Source organism: Sclerotinia sclerotiorum, genomic scaffold (genome assembly GCF_000146945.2).
Source record: "Sclerotinia sclerotiorum 1980 UF-70 scaffold_19 genomic scaffold, whole genome shotgun sequence".
Classification (NCBI taxonomy): Eukaryota; Fungi; Ascomycota; class Leotiomycetes; order Helotiales; family Sclerotiniaceae; genus Sclerotinia; species Sclerotinia sclerotiorum.
The window spans coordinates 693,521-712,977 of NW_001820817.1; the positions used below are offsets into that span (position 1 = coordinate 693,521).

Genomic DNA, 19,457 nt, shown 5'->3' on the forward strand with positions numbered 1-19,457 from the left:
ACTCCTCGGGTTTACTCCTAGAGCATTCTTGGCTTCAGCGATAGTCATACGACGCTGCAAGGTTCGCATTCGCTTTGTCACGTCCCCACAAACAACGTCGAGAGCCAGTTTCTTTGGGTCCAGATTTTCATCGTTATTCCAGAAAACCGATTGTAGATGTTCACTCTCTTGTATGAGTCTATCCTTGGCAGCTTCCCAACGCTCTGGTCCAGCAATGGTTTTCTTAATGATACCTGCTTCTTCGCATATGCGTTGGAATCTTTCCCTTATATCACGATATAGACGATTATCAAGACTCAAGAAAGACTTGCTCTCATCGATGGTTGTTTCGGAAGGAAATCGAGGGGGTCCTGGAGGATCCGCCGGGAGACCAGCCCAGCCACGGGTGCGACGACGACGTTTGCGAGCGGCCCATCGTTCTGCAGATTCGGCTTGTAACTTGGCGTAACGTTCTTGTCTTTTTGCCATAACCTCTGGACTAAGTGGTGGGGATTCAGCTCTAGAGTTGTTGTTCTTGGGAGTGGATGAAGTTGGTGGTAGATCTTCCATTTGTCCTTCCATCTGTTGTTCTCCTTCTAGTAATTGTCCATTGTTGTAAAATGCCTGTTGTAATTGATTTTCTACATCTTGATCCATCAACTTTTTTGATTTGTTCCCATTAGGTACTCGCAACAGCCAGCGATTCTTCGCTCTGACGCGCATGAGTTCACGCTCCTTGATCTCGAATCCCTCCTCGTTGAGAATGCGAAGCATTTCTCGCTGTGAAGTGTTGATATCCCATAGTTCCTTGACGCGCTGGACGAGTGGCTCATTCCTATGTGCAGGGTTCTGCTTCGAGGGGAATTCCCATTTTTTGAATTGGGTTTGGAATGCACGTTTGCTTATCAGGGTCAGTCGTTGTCAGTGCGAGTGGTACGGGTGTGCATATCGATATATGATGCATGATGCTATAGCTGCTACAGTTGCTATAGTATGCTATAGCTTGCAGCGCAGGACAGTAACAGTGCAGTGCAGTGCAGTTCAAACAAGATATAAACTTACGATGGATTAAAAGACATAGTTTCTTTCATAAATTCCATAATTTCTTCCAATGACTTTTTCTCATCAATATACATGCGATAGCATAACTCCTCCTTATCATCCCAATCATAAACCATTTTGACGGTTGTTCGCAATCCTCACCAGGATAAAATAAGCTGATTAGGGTTGGCTTCGATACTCGGCGGTTTGAGTCGTGGCTTTGATGGTACTTGGAGGTTGCCGTTGATTGCGTTGATGATGTTATAGGTCGCCGTTTTTCGGAAGATACTGTAGAAAAGGTTGGAATTATGGTGGGTGGGCACAGATTTACTAGACTCTCGTTTAATGTTGTGGTATAATCACGTGAGACTGCTGTCTGCCCGGTGTATTAGTCATCCATTTGCACTTGATGTTGTCTCGGCATTTGTTGTAGTGTATTTATCAAACAGACTCCTCCTACTTTAGTACTTATTGTTCATATCAACTAGATTCTACTCAAGTCCTTTTGCTCTATAGGATCAAAATACACCAATATTTATATATATATCTATCATGGCCTACTGATTGTATACTAAAGCAGCTATGCATAAGGTAAAATCTCAGTGGACCAAATAGCAAGCCTAACTATCTGATATCTAACCTCCTTTCTTGCCGTTCTCTGTCCGATATATCCACTCGAGAAATACAATCTCTTTACTGCTATTTCATATACACGGAATTGAGTTCAGTATCTCAACTGTATCCAGTATTTGATAGCTCAGAAACATTCAATTCATGAAAGTTGGCTACTGCATACGTCATTGAGCATCGTTATGTTAAATGCTTGATTTCGCTGCCACTCAGTTCTTTCAATCACCGAAATTGTGCTTGATCCATATCAAGAATCGCTTCTGCATTACTTCTTATACGAGGTTCCAGTCACCAAGTTTAACTTGATCTAATTCTGAGATTGGCCTCATCGCATTCTTCTCACGCAAGCTTCTTTCTCACTGAACTTTCAATCCGAACCCTCACTGCACATTTACTTCTACCTTATCGTCATCTACATTATCATGCCTCAAACCCTCGATATCCAGCTACAGAACCGTTACCCTTCAGACGAAGTGTATGCTTATATCACGGGACTAGCACTGAACAACAATAATCGTGTCTGTCTACTGAAGGCCGATGGAAAGACACCATATTATCCCGAGTCACCACCACGTACCGTTTATCCACTTTCAGCAGACTGTGCCATTAAACTAGGTAGGCAAGGCAGTACCACTATTGCTACGATTCCCCTGCTTGCCGGAGGAAGAATCTGGTTTTCGATAGGAAAGAAGCTGGAGTTCTTCGTGAATCCGGGACCGGCATTGGTTGAGCCATCTGTTACCAATCCTTCTGATCACAATATTAATACCAACTGGGCGTTTTGCGAGTTCACATTCAATCAAACCCAAATCTATGCCAATATAAGGTCCTTTTACCTACCACATGATACCTTTCAAAATCGCTAATGTGGAACAGCTATGTCGACTTTGTTAGTCTACCAGTTTCTATGAAACTTATCACTGAAAACGGTGCGCCACAAGAAATTAGGGGATTGAAAGCAGATGGTCTAGAGACTATATGTGAAGGGCTAAAAGCACAAAGTCGAGCCGACGGAGCAGGATGGGACAAATTAATTGTAGAATCTGGTGGTCAGAAACTTCGCGTATTGAGCCCCAATCATGAACCAGGTTTCAGTGGTTACTATGAATCCTACGTCGATGAAGCATGGGACAAATATAGCAAAACACCATTAATCGTCGACACACAAGCGGAATGGAGAGAGGTTGAGGGCCGAGTGTGCAATGGACAATTAACATTTCCAGGCCTAGCAACATTTTCAAAACCATCCACCGCAGACATCTTCAGTTGTAGCTCTGGTCCCTTTTCCAACAATGCTGGAGCGACAGGACCACTCACTGCTCGCATTAGCGCGGCATTGAATCGTTCAACATTGTTAAGCAATGATCATCATCCAACAAACGAAAGAGTATCAGAGTATTATCGCAATAATATCACCAATCATTATGCTCGACTGGTTCATGAGGCAAATCACCATGGTCGTGGATATGCTTTTCCATACGATGATGTTTCTTCTGGTAAAGAGACAGATCAATCTGGTTTTGTAAGCGGATGGCCAAAATCTTTCATCGTATCTATTGGTTGAGACTGAGCGGTGTCTGTCATATCCATGTCATTTAATAACTCTATCTTGCGGTAGCCCACCCCACCGGGTGATCCTCCCAAAAATACCATCTCAACGAATCTATTCATCAATTTAAAGACTATTGGATGGCCGACCTCATGCAAGACTATTGGCAAAGTTTAAAGGGGGATGATTTTGGGATTATGACAATTTTAATCCTGGGGAATGTCATGTAAGATCAGAGATGATAGATATAAGATTTCAAACACATATCATATATAAATCCAAATCCAAAAACCCTTTTTTAAAAACTTACAAAAAACATTAACATTTATTATTATAAGATATACTCGACATCCCATATCCCATATCCCATATCCCATATCCCATATCCCATATCCCATATCCCATATCCCATATCCCATATCCCATATCCTCAACTCCACAATCAATACTCTACACAGAACAAACTTCGGAGTTCCATGCAGACAGACCAATAGACAGATAGTAGATAAATATGTAATCTTAGATAGATATTTGAAATAATAATATATCAATACTACAAACATTAGAATACTAGAATATTAAAATGGAGAAGAGAAACCCAAAAAATAATCTTCTAGATGGAGGTTTTATAAGAAGATTAGAAACTTTATAGTAATGTTGTTTATATTTATACTCTTGTTCTTATTCATACGAAATCTATCTCTTTAAACCCCCTTCCCTCCCCATCTCAATAATAATTTTACTTCGCCCCCCCTACCTACAACAACTCTCCTTTCCCTCTCCCTCTCCCTCCCCCTCCTTCCCCTTCCCCACCACCAACCTCGAAACCAAATTCCTCGCACCACACACATCAATAGCAGGATTCCCCTCAAAAAAATCACACGGTTTAATCCTCAACTCATGAATCTCAACCGGCATAACTGGCCAATCCTCGACACGCGGATTATGCGTCAAACCAAAACAATTCCACACCACTACATCCTCACCCTCCTCTGTCCCCAAAAACTCCCCCCTATCCACCGCATCCGCTACCCCGTCTACTTCCCGCTTACTCTGCAGCGTATATCTCCCACCTGCGAATAATTCCCCATCTCTATATTTCGTTACCCACACGTGATGTTGAGCGAATCGAGCCCGTTGGGCCTGGATACTCTCATCCTGTGCGAGTAATACCTGTGTAGCTGCAGGCATGAATTTATAGCCGACGTTTTTTCCGCTAATGCTGTTTTTCTTGCCTGGATTGATCATTTTGATAAACATGTTGTTCATCGGTGCGGCATCGATCCACGATACCTTCTCTACAGGCTTCGAAACCACTTCGTAGAAATTTCCGTGCGGATTCCGTGTCTTGTCAGCCACGGCGTGGGATTCCTCTACCATGATGGTATTTAGTGGTCCATCTACCGCGGGATCAATACGCACGCAGAAGATATGTTGATGATTTTGTGCTAGGACACCTGGGGCTACTACATTTCCGTATTCGCTCTTGTTCTTGCCGGCGTCGATTGAGACGACGGATACGATACCCGTAGCGCGTGTTTCGACAGTGATGCCACCAGCAAGATCAAATTTGTAGGCGAATACGTATTCATAGTTTGCGAGGGTGATGATGAATTGAACGACGAGTTCGCGGTGACGGGTTACGACTGCGCGACCGGTACGCCAATTGGTGTGTTTCCAGCCAATACCGGCATCTTGTTCGTGCAGACAAATGACGTTGGGACTTGTGGAGACGGTTCCATCGGCTTGAGTTTTAGTGCCGTCAAAATACTAAAGTACGGTTAGCTAAATACTTTGAGGTTTGGGGGGAAAGGGACGGGGAAAAGGGTTATTGAAATCTGGAGATTGGATAGGAGCACGAACTTTTATGACGCCCAGACAATCACATCCCAACTCCAGGTTATTGGCACAGTCTCCTGCACCACCATCTCCAAAATCAAATGCTTGTTTGCGATAAAATGGAGCTCGAGCATCTGCATACGGAACAGTCTAGAAATGAGTAATTAGCACAATACTCCACTTCCACCACAAACAGTAATCAACCTCACGTACCATCTCCGACATACTCAGCCGATATAAAATACTCCTCCCCTCATATCTCACATCATGAATGGTAGCCCCCTCCCTATGATTAAAACCGACCCTAAACCTCCAATTCTGCCACTCCACCAAACTCTCATCCTCATCTACCACAAAACTTGGCCCTTCAGGCTGCACCACATTAATAGGTTTCAAGCCCTTTCTCGTACCATTTTCCAACAATTCCGGCACATATTCCGACGGCTTACAATGTTTCAAAATATCCCTATCATGAGTCCCCACCTTAAATCCATCTTCAATCCCTCCCGTAGCCAATCTTTCCACCCGAATAATCTCGCGCGTATGAGCATCCATGATAGGAATCAAAGGAAGCGGATACCCATAGAAATTCGAATCTGGGTTCCCATTTCGCTTATCCTGCGCAAAACAGAGACCTTGAAAGTATCGAGGATTTTCGTCCTCGATGCTTCCTCCATATGGCCAGGGTTCTACGACGACTTCAAATCCTTCTGGGATATGGAGCTCGGAGACCGCTTCTTTGAAAAGAGAGGAGGCCCACGCGGCTTTTACTAGGTCGTCGAATTCGGTTCTGCGGAGGGGGTTAGCTTGGATTTGTATAAAGAGGGAAGTTTAAACATACAAAGTCAAACGAGCATGATGTTTGGTATCTACAATCTCCCTTGAGATCTCAACACCTTCCTCAACATCCACGAGAGACTCTTGATATTGGGGTATCTTGGTACCACCAATAACATCATACATAACCCTAGCAACTCTTTTTGGATAAATAGTTGATGCGTCTAGAGCGCCATTATGTTCTATTTCTAGAAACTTTTGCAACTCTGCTTTGAGGGGTTCTTCCAGTGATATGGTGCGGAAAGAGACGAGAGAGCCGCTGTGTAGACCTATGACTATGTCGCGGGCTTTATGGGCCTCGGTGATTGAGAGTTGGGTTAGGGGATGTGGTCTTGTGGTAGGAGGGGACATGCTGATTGATGGAAAAAGAATTGATATTATGTTTAAAAAAGTACAAGGATTTGTATCAAACTCAATTGTGTAAACTTTGAGAAGTGAAGAAACAAAGTGAAGAAAGATGCACGAGAAGAAATGCACATAGAGGGAGGGGAGGACTTGTATAAATACAAGTAATGAAAGAAATTAATCCTACTACTAGTCATTACACAAAATATCGCCATCGGTTTACCGGCCGCTCAAGTTCATTATGTAAATTCTTTGATTCTGATTGCATGAATTCGATGGCGCACTAACATGATTGGTAGATAGACATATCCGTCCGGTTATTTCGCTTATCTCCTAACGCGGGAAACGGGTATCTCAACAATCAATCATATACCCGGTATCAGCAATCCTGTGACTAGTGACCCCAAGGGCTTTGCCTATCAACGCTGAAATAATTCATGCATAATAGTTTCATGCTCGTCTCAACTTCGGAACCAATGCAATCAAGCTTTTTTGGAATTAGATCGATATGACAAGTGAAAATTACAGCCTTGATACGTGGTTGATAACGGAAAGGCTCCGCTTTATACAGGAATACGAGTCCTGGAGTATTGTAAACTCCGTGATCTTTTCTAGAGTATCTTGATTCAAAATTTGTATAACATTTCAAAATTTGTCTTTTGTAATACAAAATTTGCCTTTGATATTGTACGACTGTCCTCAACGACACTGACTTTTAGACGAGAATCGTGAAGACCTCCCCCTAAGAATGGATTTCGAAAGCGGCTTTAAAAAGGAGGATATGATGATGAAGGAATCCCAACCTTCGTCAACAGGAGTGGATGAGGGAATAGAGGACACTCCAATAGCCGGACAAGTAGAAGAACTACGCAAAGACTTCTCGGTCTGGTCACTTGGCTCCTTATGTCTCTGCTTGATGGCAACATGGGAAGCATTGTCCAGTGTTGTAGCAGCAGCATTGGCAAATGGCGGAGCTCCATGTCTTTTCTACAACTAGTAAGTCATATTAAATCCGTGAACCAGAATAGCATCACTGATAATCTTACAGCTGCATTTCCTTGATCGGAAGTCTGGCGATATCATCATCTCTAGCCGAGATTGCGTCCATCTGGCCGACAGCTGGCGGTAAGCAACACTTTCCACATGCGAAGCATGGTTCCAATCTAACGACGCGAATTAGGACAATACCATTTCGTCGCCGCTCTCGCTCCAAGAAACCAAATGAAAATTGCATCCTGGTTCACGGGTTGGACCTCCATCGGTGGACAAATTGTCTTCACAGCATCAGCCGCGTTCTCTGCAGGACTGCAGTTCCAAGGCCTTATAACGCTCAATAACCCAGACAGCTATGTGCCAGCAAGATGGCAGGGTATGCTGTTCTACTGGTTGGTCCTTTTATACTCTGCCACCGTGAATATATGGGGATCGAAGGTACTTCCACATACGAATCTAGTGTCTGGTAACTGCCCACAGCCCACAACGATCTATTTCACCAGAACTGATGATTTTAGGTGCTCTACACATTGCCGGCCTCATGGCAGTCATGACAGTACTTGGAGTTATGGCACCCAAACATGATGCCCATTTCGTCTTTGTCCAAGTTACGAATACCAGTGGCTGGCAAGATGGTGGGACATCATGGCTCGTGGGTCTTTTGAGTGCTGTATATCCGCTTCTTGGGTAAGATAAATCCTGACTCTCGCTATTTTATTTTGTACTAATGATACCACAAAGTTACGATGCAGCTTGTCACTTAGCAGAAGAGATGCCACGCCCTGCACGAGATGTTCCAATCGCTATGGTCGGAAGTGTGGCTGTGAACGGGATTTTGGGACTTGGATATTGCATCATGCTGCTGTATTCTCTTGGTGACTTGGACGAATGTAAGAAATTTCTCCTCTCATCTGATAACCATAAATACTCCAATGAAACCAATTTCGACGTCCAAAACACCTTGAATAAGAAAGATTGTTGACAGTTATAACTCCAGTGCTCACATCCCCGACTGGGTTTCCTTTCATGCAGCTATACCAAAACGTTACGAACAATAAAGCCGGAGCAACGATTTTGATATTAATCGTCTGTTCTATTGCCGTGGCGGCCAATGCGGCTGGTTGTACCTCAACTTCACGGACGTACTGGGCGTTTGCTCGCGATTCGGCAACTCCATATCCGAAGTACTTTGCACACATAAGTCCAACAACACAAGTACCTGTTCGCTCAATTGTGGCCGTGACCGTGGTAGAGATGCTTCTTGGTCTAATATACCTTGGAAACAGTACAGCATTCAATGCCATCTTATCGATGTCCGTCCTTGGGATGTATGCTTCGTATCTTGCTCCAATCATCTATATGATAATATATGGTAGAAAGAATCTCAAAAGAGGCCAGTATGGGCCATTTAAATTAGGTGACACATTCGGATTGGTAGTCAATGTAGTAGCTGTTGTTTGGCTTTTCGTGGCGATAGTTTTCTGCACTTTTCCCGGCGTGCAGCCTGTCACCGCACAAAACATGAATTATAGCGTGGTTGTCATGGGTGGATGGCTGTTTTTCGGTGCGATATTTTACTTCGGCTTTGGGAGAGAGGAATATAATGGACCCATCGGGATCATTGAAATGTAAGGAATAGCAATTCTGTGGAATTGAGAATAATAGGAGTAGTTATGCTGGTAGCCTATTCCTATTAAATGTCTACAGGAACTTAGAGATTCCATTGTTGATCACTTTCGAGCAGAACTCGAAGTTCCTCATCTAGAACATAAAATTCATCAGAAGAATCTCCAAACCCTCTCAAAAACTCCCAGTCCTCTGTTGGTGCCACGGGTTTGGTTACGCCAGACGTGGCATCTGCTGTCGAATGTCGTGCATATATCGATTCTTGCTCGGATAGAAGTTGTGAGGTCGTCGACTCCTGAGCATCGATAGCTGCGGCTGCATTGGCTAGAGTTGTCATATTAACATCTTGCGGCATTGCAGATACTGAATGAATTAGTAAAAACTTGTGAACTTGAGAAGCAAGGGGCTTACGGTCTACCAAAAGCTGTTGACGAGCCCCAGCACTCTTCCAACTCTTTCCAAGAACGGAAAGCCAGTGTATACACATCTTAAGGCGACGTTGCGATTCCGCATTGTCACCTCCACCCGGTTGCTTCGACTGATACAATAGCGTGCTTGCAGCTGTAAAAATACTAAATACCATGTCGCATGGTAGGCCATAGAAGTCATTAAAGTACTTCTCTAAGATAGTGCATATTGCATTCGCGCTATTTAGGCAGACCTTGAGTGGGTGCGCCGAAGCATTGGTATTTGAAGGGCTTGATACCCATCTAGCAATGAACGGGCGATGTAAGAGTATTACCCCGGAGTGCATGACCTGGATTGCATGAGTAAGGACCAGATATAAAATACATTACGCACTTACAACATAATTAGTAACGACGCCAGAGACGGATGTAAGGTTATTGCTTAAATCCAAGCGCAAGGGGGAGGCTTCGATGCTACGCTCCCATTCTTGAAAAGCGGACCATATTTCTAAGCGTTTTGCTTCACCAAAACTTCGATCATCACGAATTGCTCTTCTACTCATTAGCCCATACACTTCCCTTGAAAGTCTCTCCATTACGACTGCGAGTTGGATAGACATCACGAGGACTGAGAGTGTACGCATTTTGCCAGCGCAATGAACGTTAGTCGAATTCTGTCGTTTCATTCTGGCAGGAGGTAATTCAAACTCATCTGCCTCCGAGGTTGAAGGATAGGGAGTATCAGTCTCCTCTACTCTAAGCATCACCGGTCTACCCATTTCGCAAGAAATCATCTTCTCAAGGATGAACAGATTCCACCAAAGACGATAGCGAATCTCACGTTGTGGGCCATCCGATTCGTGGGGTCTATGCAAGCGTAATTCGGTGGCCATTGATGATGCAAGTCCACAAAAGACTGCAGCTCTTGAATATTCGGCCACTCCATGTTGCTGTAGTGCAAGTATCGTCAACGTTTGGCAATTTACTATGGAGGGAGTAAGTGCATTTTTTAATGTCTTATCGCTGCTGTCATTGCTTCTCTGCAGCAAGTTTAAGGCTTCTTCAAAATAAAAGTGAGGCTCTGCAGGACCCGTGATATGCGGATCATCGTATGTCTGCGGAAAAGGTTGATGTCTATCTACACAGGCCGCAATTGCGAACATTGCAGATGCCAAGACATTTGGTATGCTTGGTGAAGGGTAGGTATAATCGAATGAAGTGTACATTGGCTTGTACAGGATTGGCCATAGCGGATGGATGCAATCGAAGTAGATCTGGAACAAACGTTTCGAAACCTCAGGATTAAAAGGATATTTCTTGTCTTTTCTTTGCGCTGATGAGCTTGTGGCCAGAGTCGAGGTTTGTCTGACCGGGCCTGGGTGAATGGATTGTGCGTCAGAGATGGTAACATGAGGGCGGTTAGCCCCTCCTGACGGTAGTTGAAAGGACGGCTGAGTAGATAAGTTTTCACGAGGAATGTTTGAGTTTGAAGGGCTAATAGTTCAATCAGCATATCAATCAGTCAGGTTCCCTTTTAATGGAATGAAGACTTAAAATGACGCACCTCCCCTCCAAGAATTTGCGTGGAAAATGTCCACGCTTCGATATACCGTATGAGCATTCGGCATTTCTCCTCTGGCATGGTCCGCACACAGGCGCCCCGCCATCACACTGAATTGACTAGTCAATGGCCGCGGTCGTTTTTCGCGTGTAGAGAGTGGGAGAGAGTGGAATTATTACTGTACCTTGATTTTCTTGACGCCACATGGTCTACAAGCTTGCGATATTCTCTTCCGACTCGACATTTTTTTATAAAGGCGCGTCGTGGTTAATTCATATATATGCTTCCAGCTGTTTGATGGGAAGGGAAGGCGGAGGGCGGAGAAGAAAATATTCTACGGAAGACAACAAATACCGAAGCAGCGATGTTCCGGCGAGAATGCGGGCGTCTTAGAATATGAGAACGGGTTGAACGGGCGGTGAACTTTTAACAAGATATCTTCCTACATACGAGTATCGTATAAACTCCATAAGAATCCATTCCCGTAAGTATAATGGCTAAATTAACTTCTTCTTCCTAACTTAATTCTGCCAATGTAAAAGGGTATTGATTTATTAATTTATTCGTTTGTCGATTTATTCAGTAATTTATTTATTCATCTATTTATCAATGTATCAATCTATTACATCTATTACCATGAGATAAGTCCTGCAGGGTATTTAAATGGCCAACCGGCCAAAAACAAATAGAATGTACCAGCCGGTTCAACCGGAAAATGTTTAATAAGATTATCATCCGCTGAACGAAATGGGGGTCTCGGGTATTGACAATTTTCGGATACATGCTATATATATGGGGTTGGAGAAAGGGGACTGACATTCTTCTGACGAAACCACCATCGGAGTTGGGTAATGATTACCAAAAAGGTATTACTATATAGAACTTATTATCAAATAGAACCGTATTAGAGGTGGCTAGGTATCTTAGATTGCTGTGCGATTTAGAATTATAGGATCTAGTGCTGTCGTAATGCCCATCTAACTCCTGTTGTATGTCCCGAGAAGTCCGGATACCGTGCTGCAGATTCAGCCATTTTTGGAGTGCTGACCGGCCAATTTCGCCCTGCTATTGATAGACTACCTTTGTGCAGCATATATAAAAATGAGAGAGTATATGGCTTGGTATGACATGGCTTGATATGACATGGCTTGATATGACATGGCTTGATATGACATGGCATGGTAGTTGGTGTTGAGGTGTCCAAGCACTGGAATTATGTATCAAGTAACGACAATTCGCTGCGTAACTGCGTAATCACTGGCTGATGATATAGTAGTGTTCCTAAATACTAGCTCCTGTGCGATTTTCAAAAATCCATACTATAGATGTCGTTCGCAATCTTGTTATAAAAGTTGAGGAATTGATCGCTCTGTCGGTTCCATAAGCACCTGTAACTCTGACAATACCAATAACAATTCCAATTGGGTGACTAGCATTAATTGTTTCTCGTCTGGAACTCCTTCCTCTGGAGAGGTTCTCTGAGTCCAAATTTGTCCAATCGTTCTGTCTCTTCTCCCACGGCAAATAATCCTGATCGGCAGACTCATATCTTGCACATTGACATCGAACGGCTCCGTGGACCAAAGGAAGTTATGCGTGGAAAAGTCGTTCATTCGAAGTCGTGTGTGTGGCCTTAGTACTGAAATATGGTGAGCTTTTGATGTTTTAAAAACAATAGAATTCTCGGAAAGATTTTCTCTCTCGAGGTAAATCCGTGAGATGTCTATGCAGATGATCAGATACTCTGGGAACCTCTTCGCATAACAATAGATCAAGATCCTGTTAGATGAATGAATCAAAACGTTTTTGAATATGTACTTTGATTCTACGCTGTATTTTATGCAACTTAAAGGCGTCGTGACGGAGTGGTTAACGTGATTGACTAGAAATCAATTCCTTTCGGGGGCGCATGTTCGAATCATGCCGACGTCGATATCTTTTTGCTCGTTTTCTTGCTGGAATTTAATAGGAAGGGTTTACTTTTGGGAGATCCTAGCATTGTTACTGTCGCATCAGCTTGTCCATCCAGAATTTTTTGAATCGCTCAAACAAATGAAGGTGGAGAAAGTATTAATACAGGTATGGATACTTGAACATTCTGAAAGCGGAGCGATGCTTGAGTGTGGGTTTGATGGTTGCTCTTGGATTCTTACTTAGGTAACCTACTACGGTAACCTTACCGGGTGTCGTGCAGAGAATCACCGACTCAATGAAAGTTATTCATCATGAAATTATCTCCCGGTGTGCATCGAACCTCAGCAGGAATTCTTTTTTTCAGAACTTTGTATAATAAGCTGATAATGTAGGTACGACGAAGCTTCTATTCAACTAGCCTAGATTTTATAGGGATTTGGCGCCTCTATCACATGCGAATCAGCCATAACTTACTTCCCTCTTTTCACCAATGCAACCAACAAATAACAAATAACAACCATTCAGCTCATAATGGCTTCTGTTCAGGTATTCTGGTAACAAGTGGCCAGTGACCATCATCTCAATTTCATTAACAGTTACTACAAAGAAAGATGAAAGAGCCTTCTAGTCGGAGGTGCGATAGCATCTTCGTGAATTTATGTCAAAAGGGTAATCAGGTGCAAGGAAAAGCCTCGGCTTATCACCAGAACTATCGTTAATCACATTCCATCAATCATGAATGGAGGGCTATGGTGGCTTAGATTGGTCGAGCTCCTCCAGGCAGTCTAGGAATGTAGAATTATTGAAATCCAAACCAGGCCCTCATCAATGCTATCCCCCCACCCTACACTCTGTTCCAATCTAATAACAGCGATTCACATCTTTTTTCCCATATGTTGTAAAAATTCATCATGTCCTCCCAAACCAAGAACAAGACCAAAACTACGACTTTCTCCCCTCGAATGTCGAGAAAACCTCCCTTCACTGCAGAAGTACAAGGAGTTCCTCAAGTGCCTGGTGAATCCATTCCCCGTTGCAATATCCGACACCCAGAACTTCTTTCTCAGCCAGAGCCAGGCATCGAAACCGTGTTTGATATCGTACAGCAGAGCTCTCGTCGATTTGGGGATGCTCGAGCTTTGGGGTCGAGAAACTAATCAAGAAACACGAGGAGACGAAGAAGGTAAAGAAAATCATCGAGGGACAAACACAGGAGGTAGATAAAGTATGGACTTATTTTGAAATGAGCGGTTATGAGTATATAAGCTTTAAGGAGTATGAAGCTCTGGTATTATGTGTAGGTGCGGGATTGAGGAAACTGGGATTGGTCAAGGACGATCGGGTTCATCTTTTTGCAACGACGAGGTAATCGCCTATATTCTGGCTTTTAAAGATTCAAGCTTATAGTAGATTCAGTCCTCACTGGCTATCAATCGCTCATGGTTCAATGTCCCAGTCTATGCCTATTGTCACTGCATACGATACTCTTGGCGTCGAAGGGCTCCGTCATTCCCTTATACAAACGAAAGCCAAGGTCATATTCCTAGAACCACAGCTCCTTCAAACTTTACTTGATTCTCTCGAGGACTTGAAGCATATTAGATACGTGATATACAACACAGATGGCGATTCAGAACTTCCATTATCAAGTATCAAGGAACTAAAGAAGAGTCACAACCACCTCACACTTTTGAGCTACGAAGAACTAATAGATTTGGGACATTTACATCCTATTGAAGCTGTGCCACCTAAAGCTGAGGATCTTTGCTGCATCGTGTACACATCCGGCTCAGGTGGTACTCCGAAGGGCGCATCGCTAAAGCATAAGAACGTCGTGGCGGCCAGTTAGTGTTTCTATTCCCTGTTAAACCCCAAACTAACATCGTTATAGTTACGGGAGCAAATATTATCGTAGGTGATTATCTAGGTCCCTCGGATACACTTCTAGCATACCTTCCCCTTGCTCATATCTTCGAATTCGTATTTGAAAACGCATGTCTTTACTGGGCTGCCCTAATGGGATACGGTCATCCCAGAACTCTCTCTGAACCCTCCATGAAAAACTGCAAGGGTGATATCCAGGAACTAAAACCTACTCTTTTAGTGGGTGTACCATCAGTATGGGAGACGGTCAAAAAAGGTGTAATCGCCAAAGTGAATCAAGGTGGACCTGTTGTCCGTAGTTTATTCTGGAGTGCATTCTACACCAAAGGATTACTCTCCTCAACCGGCTTACCCGGTTCAGCTATTTTGGATGCAATTGTCTTTAACAAAGTCAAACAAGCGACAGGTGGAAGATTGAAGTTCTGCTTAAATGGCGCAGGTCCCATATCTCAACAGACTCAAGAATTTATCTCTCGGACCATCACACCCATGATTTCTGGTTATGGGTCCACAGAAACTACCGCGTTAGCAACCCTAATCTAAACTCATATATGAAAAAAAAAAAAAAAAAAAAAAAAAAAAAAGGTTTACTGATGATACACCAGCATGGGCGCAATATGCGATCCCCTCTCCTTCACCCTCCAAGCGGGTGATATCCCTGCCTGCATCGAAATAAAACTCGTTGATTTCCCCGACGCAGGCTACTTTACCACGAAAACTCCTCAACAAGGAGAAATCTGAATTCGAGGTCCTAGCGTGATGTCCGAATACTACGATAACATTACTGAAACAAACGAGGCGCTTACTCCAGATGAATGGTTCAAGACTGAGGATATTGGTGAGTGGGACAAAAATGGACATTTGAAGATTATCGATCGAAAGAAAAATTTGGTCAAGACGATGAATGGAGAGTATATTGCTTTGGAAAAGGTATACTTCCCGTCACACCTTACAGGTATTAGTATGATGTGCTAATAATACCTCAATAGCTGGAATCAGTTTATCGAGCTGCAGCCATAGCAGCGAATATATGTGTTTACGCCTCAATCACTGAAACACATCCGGTCGCAATCATTGTCCCCGTCGAACCAGCTCTCAAAAAGCTCGCTGAGTCTCTGGGAGTAAGGAGGTCACGGTATCGATGATCTCGTGCATAATGAATCCATTCGTCGTGAGCTATTGAAGCAGTTACAAGCTATAGGGAAAAGATCTAGATTAGCCAGTATGGAAATAATTCAAGGTGTTGTATTAGCAGATGAGGGATGGACGACAATCAATGTGAGAAAAAGCTTTCATCTTGCATGTTCTCAGGATCAAACAAAAGAAAGGCAAAAAGAAATTACAAAAAACATACAACAGTGGGGATTCGCTGGTGGTCACCCACCCAACTACTAATCCACCGATCTGAAGCTTGTGTATGGCAGAGCGGACGGGATGCCCAATTCTCTTCAGTCTATGGTCGTATGTGACATGCTCTAATTTATTTGGATACATCAACCTATCTTACAAATAAAAGGGGGTTGTAAGTGAGGCGAATGGATGATGCTAACGAGAAACAGAAATTAGTAACGGCAACTACGAAATTAAATCGAAAGGCGATCTTTGAGAGATATGAGAAGGATATTTATGTGGCTTATGGAAATGGGAATGGAAAGTAATTTTTTTATGGATGGGGGAGTTAGAGATGAGGAGATGAGATGCAAGATGAAGGTCTGAGGAATACTCTTCTGATGTTTAACACTAGCTAGCTACCTATAGATAGATCCGCACTTTTCCAAAATGAAATTTTCACGTGTGTAGTCGGCTGAGTGTAATCTTACGGAGTACGGAATATCTCATCTATCAATTAGTCTTCTTCTATAAGATTATTTTCTTGAATAATATAATATTAATTAATAATTATATCAAAAATTCAATATTCTTATTGGATACTTGATGAATTGTGTATTTTTATTCTTTAAATATAATTACACTCTTTTTCTTATAAGATCTTATATGGAATTCAAATATATAATAAGATTAAATTTTATTACTGTATTAAATGTAGTTTTTATTTTAGGCCAGTAGAGTTAATTTCATGTGTTGATTTTATTATACTTGATCAGATAATAACAGATAACTTTTTATCACCGATTGATACTTCTTAGTTCACTATCCAGCTAAGATTTCACATGAGGTTTTTCCGCAAATATCAAAAAAATCTTGGATAGTGTTTGTCAAAACGGATAACTAATTACTCAATCTATCACACACCATACTTTTATTACCTCATTAAAAAGATAGAGCAGCAGACGCGACTCCTAAACCTTCCAGAAATTACGCTCCCATTAACCAGCCAATCAACTAACCAACCAACCAACCAACCTGCGGTATATACCAATACTCCACAGTAAATTCACGAGAATTCCACATTCCACAATACATCATACTGTGAGGTAGCGCCGTACCATGAAGGAGCTTTTGTACCCACGTGCTTATCATTAACTTTCCACGTATTTCCCATGATTAAATGAGCCTTTACATCACTACCTTTCAGCGTTGCAACCTCGGCCGCAACCACACCATCAGAATTCAAAAATGGCATTCCGAGACCACCACTATCTGCCCATCCCTCGAAAGGGCGAACAGCAGATTCGCTTACAGGTACAGGACCTCCGCCGATAGCTGCACCAATGGCGTCTCCGATTGAAGATTTTCATCTGTACCGCGAAGCGATCATATCTTCTTCTACAGCAGCTGTTCCTAATATGTGGATTGCGATACCAAGCTTTTTGAGAACGTCTGCTCGGCCGTTGGAGTGGTTGTGGACGATGAGGTATCTTAATGTTACCGTTTCCTCGTCTCCTATCGGACAATTATGAAGTGTCAAGCTGGGGTATACGAAGCCAGCTGGGTGCTCACCAAGGGCTTGAGCAATGGATTGCACTCCTGCGGATGCGGTGGCGATAGATGCTGTAATGTAAAGAGTGTCTACGCGTGCAGAGCGGAGCTCCTTGATCAAAATATCGGTGATGTTGATGTTATAATTTGTTTCCCTCCCAGAAAACTCCCGGGTGCCAATAGAAGTATGCCATCATATTGAGCCACCAGAGAAGTCGTATAACCAGTATTGTATTTACCGGCATTTCATCCGTATGGGGTTACCCAAATACCCACTGTCTCCACCAAGCGCCATCAACCTTTTGTAAATATTGCCACCTACTTTTACGGCGCCGTACTAGAGAATATCAGGGGTTAGTAATTGCCTACCAGGTTAAGTCATCTGCGGCAAGGCAAGAAACTTGAGCGATGGCAGTAAACAAGCAGGAGATAGAAAATGAGCAAGGAATTTGAAGTTGGAAAATCAAGACCAGCAAATGTAACATCAAAGAATTCAAATTACTCACTTCTGGTGTTGAGTATATCGCACCACCATCAGAAAATTTGTTGAAATGGCACACTTCATCGGGTGCATATTCCTCGTCTGATGTGGGGTATCCCAGCTCGCCCATCTCACCACCACAAGCCATCCACCTCTTGTAGATATCCCCATAAATCCAGAATGCCCCGCGAGTTACAGTGTAATATATAGCACCACCGTGTGAGAACATATTGAAGAGAGTCACTCCCCCAGTCGTCAATGTTTCCTTCACATGGGTGAATTAGTAACCTGCTCAACGTCAAAAGTCAAGCATGAATAGCATTTTGACATGAAAGAGTTTGTGATAAGAAAGCGCGGAATCGAGATATCAAGTATGCTCACGTCAGAAACTGGGAAACCCATAACCCCTTCAGCTCCATCCATAGTCATCCGTTTCTTATAGATTTCACCATTCACCACGCACGTGCCGGTCTTGGAATTGCAATAGATTGCACCTGATGTGAAGGTATTGAAACGACAACTACGGTCAGAAGTCCACAGTTCATCTGTGGCCGGACAACCCAATTTGCTTCGATCCCCACCCATGGCGAGGTACTTCTTGAGGATATCCCAATGTACCTCATAGGCAACGGTAGCTTTCCCAAAGGCATCTGCTTGAGCAAAAATTGTGGCGTTTACATAAGGACGGAAATATCCATTCTCATTGATGACGAAGCCCCCTTTGGGTGAACCAATCCATAGTAAAGATGCAGCCTTTTTAGCTATCAGATCCGCAGCAGCATCTTGGTTGCGCAGAAGTTGTTGTAATGTGAGAAATTCCGAATCGTTACAGTCGGGATACTAGAATTGGTACTGTAAGATTCACTGTATCCCTGATAGATAGATATATACTAACATGAACTGATATTCTGAACGAGGCAGAGTGAAGTGGCGCCATGACGTTATTTTTGAGAGCTATACCTAAAGCTGTAGCTATAGCTTTATCTGCTGGGAGTAGTAGTTTATATTAAAAAGTATAGAAGTGAAAGTCATTCCTTTCAACGGAAGTTGCCAAGCAATAAAGCAATTCATCTCTCTACAACTGTTTCTCCATTGGTTATTAAAGCTATCAGTCAATCATCATTCTAGCATCAGAGCTTATCAGCTGTAGATTCGGGCGTGTCAAAGAATGTTCTCTCCTTTGACACGAAAATATTCGGAAGATACCGAAATCTCCTATCTCTTGCAGAACAGGATAATTCCGGTGGAAATCTAGGCCTTCGAATAACCACAATACAAATGTAATTAATACAATACATCAGGCCATTTCAGTGTTTTGTTGATATTTGTTCAGGGCATTGAGATGGTGGAAGGCGTGACCCGCGCTTACCTGGCGCTTGGAGAGACGCCATTTGATTCATATGACTCCATACCATCATCGCACAGCCCTTTTCCACAAGTTGGGAATCAAATCATGTACCAAAGATTTCATGCTAATAACCATTGCTTGAC

At 43.0% G+C, this 19,457-nt stretch overlaps 8 protein-coding genes and 1 non-coding gene across 9 annotated transcripts in view; 4 read left to right on the top strand and 5 right to left on the bottom strand.

Annotated features, from left to right (window-relative positions):
* Positions 1 to 1,157, bottom strand: part of SS1G_12309 (hypothetical protein) — a gene marked incomplete at both ends in the record, with an annotated part of 2,326 nt that extends 1,169 nt beyond the window's left edge. Inside the window, 2 exons of the mRNA XM_001587229.1 lie at positions 16 to 880; positions 1,042 to 1,157. Of these exons, the coding sequence (XP_001587279.1) occupies positions 16 to 880; positions 1,042 to 1,157 (981 nt within the window). The remainder of the gene's footprint in view (positions 1 to 15; positions 881 to 1,041) is intronic.
* Positions 1,158 to 2,072: 915 nt separating this feature from the next.
* Positions 2,073 to 3,214, top strand: SS1G_12310 (hypothetical protein; the record flags this gene model as incomplete). The annotated part of the gene is made up of 2 exons (XM_001587230.1): positions 2,073 to 2,476; positions 2,527 to 3,214. The coding sequence occupies 2 exons, from the start codon at positions 2,073 to 2,075 to the stop codon at positions 3,212 to 3,214; spliced, it is 1,092 nt and encodes a 363-aa protein (XP_001587280.1).
* Positions 3,215 to 3,746: 532 nt separating this feature from the next.
* Positions 3,747 to 6,226, bottom strand: SS1G_12311 (hypothetical protein; the record flags this gene model as incomplete). The annotated part of the gene is made up of 5 exons (XM_001587231.1): positions 3,747 to 3,752; positions 4,049 to 4,969; positions 5,063 to 5,188; positions 5,252 to 5,828; positions 5,880 to 6,226. The coding sequence occupies 5 exons, from the start codon at positions 6,224 to 6,226 to the stop codon at positions 3,747 to 3,749; spliced, it is 1,977 nt and encodes a 658-aa protein (XP_001587281.1).
* Positions 6,227 to 6,968: 742 nt separating this feature from the next.
* Positions 6,969 to 8,195, top strand: SS1G_12312 (hypothetical protein; the record flags this gene model as incomplete). Its single annotated transcript, XM_001587232.1, has 5 exons — positions 6,969 to 7,216; positions 7,269 to 7,345; positions 7,401 to 7,589; positions 7,732 to 7,900; positions 7,955 to 8,195. The coding sequence occupies 5 exons, from the start codon at positions 6,969 to 6,971 to the stop codon at positions 8,193 to 8,195; spliced, it is 924 nt and encodes a 307-aa protein (XP_001587282.1).
* A 729-nt stretch (positions 8,196 to 8,924) lies between these two features.
* On the bottom strand, positions 8,925 to 10,139 carry SS1G_12313 (hypothetical protein; the record flags this gene model as incomplete). Its single annotated transcript, XM_001587233.1, has 3 exons — positions 8,925 to 9,202; positions 9,251 to 9,377; positions 9,645 to 10,139. The coding sequence occupies 3 exons, from the start codon at positions 10,137 to 10,139 to the stop codon at positions 8,925 to 8,927; spliced, it is 900 nt and encodes a 299-aa protein (XP_001587283.1).
* Positions 10,140 to 11,762: 1,623 nt separating this feature from the next.
* Positions 11,763 to 12,806, bottom strand: SS1G_12314 (predicted protein; the record flags this gene model as incomplete). The annotated part of the gene is made up of 3 exons (XM_001587234.1): positions 11,763 to 11,883; positions 12,209 to 12,446; positions 12,788 to 12,806. The coding sequence occupies 3 exons, from the start codon at positions 12,804 to 12,806 to the stop codon at positions 11,763 to 11,765; spliced, it is 378 nt and encodes a 125-aa protein (XP_001587284.1).
* SS1G_14547 lies at positions 12,659 to 12,739 on the top strand. Its single transcript has one exon. It is a non-coding gene; the product is annotated as a tRNA-Ser (tRNA).
* Positions 12,807 to 13,632: 826 nt separating the features above from the next.
* SS1G_12315 (hypothetical protein) lies at positions 13,633 to 16,263 on the top strand (the record flags this gene model as incomplete). The annotated part of the gene is made up of 8 exons (XM_001587235.1): positions 13,633 to 13,821; positions 13,905 to 13,996; positions 14,138 to 14,565; positions 14,613 to 15,129; positions 15,361 to 15,535; positions 15,595 to 15,726; positions 16,016 to 16,066; positions 16,165 to 16,263. The coding sequence occupies 8 exons, from the start codon at positions 13,633 to 13,635 to the stop codon at positions 16,261 to 16,263; spliced, it is 1,683 nt and encodes a 560-aa protein (XP_001587285.1).
* A 1,037-nt stretch (positions 16,264 to 17,300) lies between these two features.
* On the bottom strand, positions 17,301 to 18,903 carry SS1G_12316 (hypothetical protein; the record flags this gene model as incomplete). The annotated part of the gene is made up of 5 exons (XM_001587236.1): positions 17,301 to 17,557; positions 17,762 to 17,822; positions 17,992 to 18,231; positions 18,348 to 18,806; positions 18,862 to 18,903. The coding sequence occupies 5 exons, from the start codon at positions 18,901 to 18,903 to the stop codon at positions 17,301 to 17,303; spliced, it is 1,059 nt and encodes a 352-aa protein (XP_001587286.1).
* Positions 18,904 to 19,457: the final 554 nt, after the last annotated feature.